The sequence below is a fragment of the Chlorocebus sabaeus genome, chromosome 5 (assembly GCF_047675955.1).
Source record: "Chlorocebus sabaeus isolate Y175 chromosome 5, mChlSab1.0.hap1, whole genome shotgun sequence".
NCBI classification, from domain to species: Eukaryota; Metazoa; Chordata; class Mammalia; order Primates; family Cercopithecidae; genus Chlorocebus; species Chlorocebus sabaeus.
The window spans coordinates 66,046,759-66,053,702 of record NC_132908.1 but is presented as its reverse complement, the minus strand read 5'-3'; the positions used below and the strand labels follow the sequence as shown (position 1 = coordinate 66,053,702).

At 49.6% G+C, this 6,944-nt stretch overlaps 1 protein-coding gene across 1 annotated transcript in view; it reads right to left on the bottom strand.

Annotated features, from left to right (window-relative positions):
- Window positions 1–5,169: 5,169 nt before the first annotated feature.
- TANGO6 (transport and golgi organization 6 homolog) overlaps window positions 5,170–6,944 on the bottom strand; it is a 252,551-nt gene continuing 250,776 nt past the window's right edge. Inside the window, exon 18 of the mRNA XM_007993836.3 lies at window positions 5,170–6,215. Within this exon, the coding sequence (XP_007992027.1) occupies window positions 6,039–6,215 (177 nt within the window). The 3' untranslated portion in view covers window positions 5,170–6,038. The remainder of the gene's footprint in view (window positions 6,216–6,944) is intronic.

The window sequence follows — 6,944 nt, the reverse complement described above, 5'->3', positions numbered from 1 at the left end:
TTTGGGCCACTGAGGAGAAACTGCTGCTCAGAGAAGAGGAGCTGAAACAACAGAGCCCCTGAGGCCACGTTGGGGGGTGGCATGAAGGGGGCTGGGGATCACTGCTTCCTTTTTATGGAGGGGAAAAACTGGCTGGGTATGGTTATATGTATTTCTTTCATTTTTTCCATTTCGGGGCAGGGCCTCACTCTGTCGCCCAGGCTGGAGTGCAGAGGTGCAGTCATAGCTCACTGCTGCCTCAAACTCCTGGACTCAAGCGATCCTCTTACTTCAGCACCCCTCCCTCCTGAGACCTGCTCTTACCTCTGGGCCTTCGCACTTGCTGTTCCCATTACTTGGAAGGATCTTTCCCCATTATTTCAGTACTAATTCACCTCCTGATCATTATTCAAATAGCAACTTCTCAGCAAGGCTACCTCTGAAAAACAAATCTCAACTTACTGTTCCCACCCTCCTCCCTCCTGACTTTATTTTCTCCATAGCATCTCTCACCACTTGATTTTTTTTTTTCTTTTCTTGTGTTTTTTTGAGACAGAGTCTTGCTCTGTCACCCAAGCTGGAGTACAGTGGCACAACCTCAGCTCACTGCAATCTCTGCCTCCTGGGTTCAAGCGATTCTCCTGCCTCAGCCTCCTGAGTAGCTGGGATTACAGGCGCATCCCACCATGCCTGGCTAATTTTTGTATTTTTAGTAGAGACAGGGTTTCACCATGTTGGCCAGGCTGGTCTCAAACTCCTGACCTCAGGTGATCCACCCACCTCGGCCTCCCAAAATGCTGGGATTACAGGTGTGAGCCACCACGCCTGGCCCCACTTGACATTGTTTATCTTATTTGTTGCTGTCTCCCTCCCCTGCCTCATAAGCTCCCCTCAAGGGTAAGAGTTCTGTTTCGTTCACTGTTGTGTTCTCAGGGCCCAGTGCAGCATCTGGTATGTAATAGCTGCTCAATAAATTGTTGTCATTGCTTGCGGTTTGCTTTCCTACATCCCAGTCCCTGGCATACTGGCTCTTACATGTGAATGGGCGGACAGAGCCATAGGAAAGCAAAGAAGTGCAGGAGAGGGTGGAACAAACGAAGCAAGGGCTGGGTGTGGTGGCTCATGCCTGTAATCCCAGCAATCCTGGGAGGCGGAGGCAGGCAGACCACCTGAGGTCAGGAGTTGGAGACCAGCCTGGCCAACATGGCGAAACCCTGTCTCTACTAAGACTACAAAAAAATAGCTGGGTGTGGTGGTGCACACCTGTAATCCCAGCTACTCCGGAGGCTGAGGCAGGAGAATTGCTTGAACCCAGGAGGCGGATGTTGCAGTGAGCCAAGATCGCACCATTGCACTCCAGCTGGGGCAACAGAGCAAAACTGTCTCAAAAAAAAAAAAACAACAAAAAGCCAGGTGCGGTGGTTCACGCCTGTAATCCCAGCACTCTGGGAGGCCAAGGTGGGTCGATCATGAGGTCAGGAGTTCAAGACTAGCCTGGCCAAGATGGTGAAACCCTGTCTCTACTAAAAATACAAAAAGAAAAAAAAAAAAACAACAACGAAGCAAGGGACGTGGAGGAGGAGGTCGGGAAATATGGGAAATTATGAGTGTGGAGAGATGATAAGGAGCAAAGCAAAAGATAAGAGATTTCTGATTAAATAACACTGAACTTGGAGAAGGACAAGTTTGTGCCAAGGAGGAAGAAAAACAAAGCAGAGAGGGGAAACTCTCCAGAAAGTTCAGGAAGTCTAACCTGAAAAAGCAGTTGAAGGTTGGGCAGAAGCCTGGGGTTTGGCTGTAGCCACAAGTGGGGCCTCTGCATGTCTCCTGAGGCTGAGCCATCGCCTGTAGAGCAAGGGGGTGGTGGATGGCGGGCCTGGGAACAGGAGAAAGAGCCTAGGAGGGGAAAAAGGAGAGGAGGAGGCACAGAGCCAAGCAGAACGCTGAGTGAGTGCCACACAGCAGTCTAGGAAACGGGCCACTGGGTGGTGGAGGACGCTGTAGGTGAGGGGTCAGCAGAGCCTCAGCGGGCCAGGTGGAGGCGGCAGCAGAAGGGGCGGTGGGAGGTGGGAAGGTGGTCTCTGAGGGAGAAGAGCAGGGTGCGGGTGGGAGGCAAGACACACCTCACAGGGTCCATGCAGGAAAGTGTCACTTTTGTTCCCATGTATTTCGTTTAAGTTTTTGTGCTTTTATTTTTCGGGGGGGACAGAGTTTCCCTTGTTGCCCAGACTGGAGTGCAGTGGCACAATCTCGGCTCACCGAAATCTCTGCCTCCCGGGTTCAAGGGATTCTCCTGCCTCAGCCTCCCGAGTAGCTGGGATTACAGGCATGTGCCACCATGCCCAGCTAATTTTGTATTTTTAGTAGAGACAGGGTTTCTCCATGTTGGTCAGGCTGGTCTTGAACTCCCGACCTCAGGTGATCTGCCCACCTCAGCCTTCCAAAGTGTTGGGATTACAGGCGTGAGATACTGCGCCCGGCCGTTTTTGTGCTTTTATTATCCTAAAGTTTTCACATTCTTTCCCAAGGACTGTCATTCATATATACATACACACACACATATATATAATATAGAAAATCTGGAAAATTTTAATCATTTGGTCATGTTTAAAAGGATTACATTAGGGCCCAGTGTGGTGGCTCACACCCATAAACCCAGTGCTTTGGAAGGCTAACGGGGGAGGATTGCTTGAGGCCAGCAGTTCAAAACCAGCCTGGGCAACATATTAAGACCCTGTCCCTACAAAAAAAAATTAGCCAGGTGCAATAGTGCACACCTGTGGCCTCAGCTACTTGGGATGCTAAGGTGGGTGGACTGCTTGAGCCCAGGAGGTTGAGGCTGCAGTGAGCTATGATCATGCCACTTCACTCCAGCCTGGGTGACAAAGTGAGACCCTGTTAAAAAGAAAAAAAAAATAGGCCACGCGTGGTAGCTCATGCCTATAACCCCAACACTTTAGGAAACCGAGTCAGGAGGACTGCTTGAGTCTAGGAGTTTGAGACAAGTCTGGGCAACATAGCAAGACCTCATCTCTGCTAAAATTTTAAAAAGTAGCCAGGAGTGGTGGTGCAAACCTGTGATCCCAGCTACTCTGGGGGCTGAGGTGGAAGGATTCCTTGAACCCAGGAGGTCAAGGCTGCAGTGAGCCATGACTGCGCTACTCTATACCAGCTTGGGCAACAGAGCAAAACTCTGTCTTAAAATAAAGGCCAGTTGGCCGGGCGCGGTGGCTCAAGCCTGTAATCCCAGCACTTTGGGAGGCCGAGACGGGCGGATCACGAGGTCAGGAGATCAAGACCATCCTGGCTAACACGGTGAAACCCCGTCTCTACTAAAAGATACAAAAAACTAGCCGGGCAAGGTGGCGGGCGCCTGTAGTCCCAGCTACTCGGGAGGTTGAGGCAGGAGAATGGCGTAAAAACCCGGGAGGCGGAGCTTGCAGTGAGCTGAGATCTGGCCACTGCACTCCAGCCTGGGCGACAGAGCGAGACTCCATCTCAAAAAAAATAAAATAAAATAAAGGCCAGGCACGGTGGCTCATGCCTGTAATCCCAGCACTTTGGGAGGCCAAGGTGGGTAGATCACCTGAGGCCAGGAGTTCGAGATCAGCCTGGTCAACATGGAGAAACCCTGTCTCTACTAAAAATACTAACACTAGCTGGGCATGGTGGTGTGCACCTGTGCTTCCAGCTACTTGGGAGGCTGACGCTTGAGCCCAGGAGTTGGAGGTTGCAGTGAGCCGAGATTGTGCCACTGCACTCCCAGCCTGGGTGACACTGTCTCAAAAAAAAAAAAAAAAAAAGAAAAGAAAAATAAAAAGAAAAAAATAAATCAATAAAGTTAGGCATAATGGTGGCACATACCTGTAATTCCAGGTACTCAGGAGGCTGAGTGGGGAGGACTACTTGAGTCCAGAAGTTGAGAATAGCCTGGGCAATGCAGTGAGACCCCACCTCAAAAAAAAATCAATAAAGAACAGATGTTTTTAGTTGCCTGCCAAATAGTTCAAATTAAGAGGTGATCTATAACTAGAGATAAAGGTACTAGGATGCTTCATGAGACACTCGAGGGTTTTGGACTAGATAGTGTCTTAGACTAATCAAGGTGGTCAATCAGGATCTGTCCTCAGAACTGGAATGCAGTTAATGCAAACAAAGTTGTAAGTGAAATGGATTGTGTAACACATTCGACCTGCTGATCTGAAGTGGGTTGTGGAGTCCAGTTAAAGGAAGGCCAAGAAACAAGCATTTTTATTGTATATCCAGCTGGCCCAAAGGAGATTCTTCTTATATTTGAAAGCCACAATGCCCATTTTCTAGACATCCTCGATTTGGAGAATAGAAATTAATCCAGCTACACTAGCTGAATGGAAATATTCCTTAAACACACCTAGCTAGGTTTGTTCTAATTCTCTGCTCACTAAGCTCACTTGTGATTCTGTTCATAAGATGGCCTCTTTAAAGGGACGCCATCAAGGAAGTTCTGAACTCAGAACCGTGTCTGTGATCTGGGCAGAGAGAAATATCCTGTTGTTAACTAGCAAATGGCCATGTTTGTGTATAGATCCTTCAGCCACTCGAGCTTTTGGAAACGGCGTTTTGGTTCCTGTGGGTCTGGTCACCCCAGAGAGCGGGATAAAATCCTGTGATAAAATTCTGTACCTAGCCCCGCAAAGCCGAGGACTGATCAAGCAGCTCTGGGTTCGCCTCATCAAGGTGTTGACAACAGGGAGGTATAATCTGAAGCAGCCAGCCAGTATCTCCTTTCTGTTATCTCTTTTAGCTGCCATCAAAATGCAGTGGCCAAAATACATAAAGAAATAAAGCGGAGACCACAGTGCTATATCTGAAATTGTTTCAACAGCCCTGGCATCAGGCCACCAGCATGCATTCTTTCCAGCCTGCATTCAGTGTGAACCCATTGTCTAGGCATTCATCTTTCTGAAGGAGCAGAGGACAGAAGGCAGGATGTAAACTCTCTGGATGCTTGTGGTTCTTTTCTCCTGATAATAAGGGCAACTCTGCAAACAGCAGCAGAGGGAGTGAAGAAAAATGGCCTGGGAGGACAAACACAGGACTCACCCTTTTTCTCTGGAAAAGTCAACCAGCTTGATTGTCCTTTCTGGGCATCAGAGCCTCTTCAACTCCATAGTTTTCCATCTCGACACCAGAGGACCATATTTAGCCCTGTTGTTCTTTCCATCCAAGATCATTTTATTTCCTTTTGCATTATTTGATAACTATTCCCTTCCCCTCCCCACCTCCAACTGCATCTCCTACTCTGAAATGCTTCTTGAGCAGCCAAGGGTGGCCAGCTCTGCTCCTCATTTTCCTGAGGAAGAAGAATCTCAGCCTGGAAGAATATAGAGCTAGGTGACATATGGGTGGCCAGTCTCTTCTCCCCAAGTTCCAAGAGAGTGGACAATTAGTCAAATGCCATCAGTCATGTTAAAATATACTTCCACTAGGTAGACATCCTTCTCTCAAAGCTAGAGGACAGTGAAAAATGTGCAGATTGAGATTTGTAATTGTTTTCCCTTTTTTTTTTTCCCGAGACGGAGTCTTGCTCTGTCACCCAGGCTGGAGTGCAGTGGTGCAATCTCAGCTCACTGCAACCTCCGCCTCCCGGGTTCACACCATTCTCCTGCCTCAGCCTCCCGAGTAGCTGGGACTACAGGCATCCACCACCACGCCTGGCTAATTTTTTTGTATTTTTAGTAGAGACAGGGTTTCATTGTGTTAGCCAGGATGGTCTTGATCTCCTGACTTCATGATCCACCTGCCTCAGCCTCCCAAAGTGCTGGGATTACAGGCGTGAGCCACCGCGTCCGGCTAATTGTTTTCTCTTAACTGCACACCCTTCAGGCTGAATGCGGGAGTGCCAAACAGATGCCTTAGGAAGGGACCCTGAAGACCCAAGTGACCAGCACCATAAAGCCACCCCAAGGGTCAGCCATGCTGCCAGCACTCAAGAGGCAGCAGGGACACCTGCCAGAAGACCTGGGCATGGCTCTGGGTGCCTGGCCCTGCCTGCCTCCTCCATGTCCTTGGAGCCAGGTCTATGGCAGGACCACAATCTTCTTCTCCAGCTTCTGTGCAGGGAACAGGAAGTTTTTCATGATGTCATCCAGCTCTTCTAGGGCCAACTGGGCATGGAGCTTGGCCACGTCATCGGGCTCCAGATGCACCACGTGCTTCAGCAGGTGGTAGAGATCCTTGAGGACGGCGCTCAGCACCTGCACAAGAGAGAGAGCCATGACCACCTGTCTACTGTGCCAGCATTTCTCAGTACGACTGAACTGCCCTCTCCTCCTGCCTGAGGAGATCTGTGAGGACATCCACAGACTTCCTGAAGATAATGTGGCTGGGTGCAGTGGCTCATGCCTGTAATCCGCACTTTGGGAGGCCAAGGCAGGCGGATCACTTGAGTCCAGGAGTTTGAAACCAGCCTGGGCAATGTGGCAAAACCCCATCTCTACAAAATATACAAAAATTAGCCGGGTTTGGTGGCACACGCCTGTAGTCCTGGCTATTCAGGAGGCTGGGGTTGGGAGGATCATCTGAGCCTGGGAGGTCAAGGCTGTAATGAGCCACGATTGTGCCACTACACTCCAGCCTGGGCGGGAAAAAAGAAAAAAAAAAAGAAGATAATGCATGGCCATCTTGGGTTGGAGAAGGAGGCAGGGGTGGCGCTGGCCCTTGTATTGAGATAGGTTTCCCATTGTGTTTATCACTCACCCCATGCCTAGTTACATGGCCTTGGGGCTTCTACTCCCCTTTACTCCCAGGCCCCCCTAGTTACATGGCCTTGGGGCTTCTACTCCCCTTTACTCTCAGGCCCAATCATAGTTCCCAGACTCCTTTATTCAGTCCCAAAGCATGGCAGAGACCTCAGGACCACAGACAGGCAAGACTGCCCGGATATGATTCCTCCCAGAGCAAATGATTACCAGCATTTTTTTCCT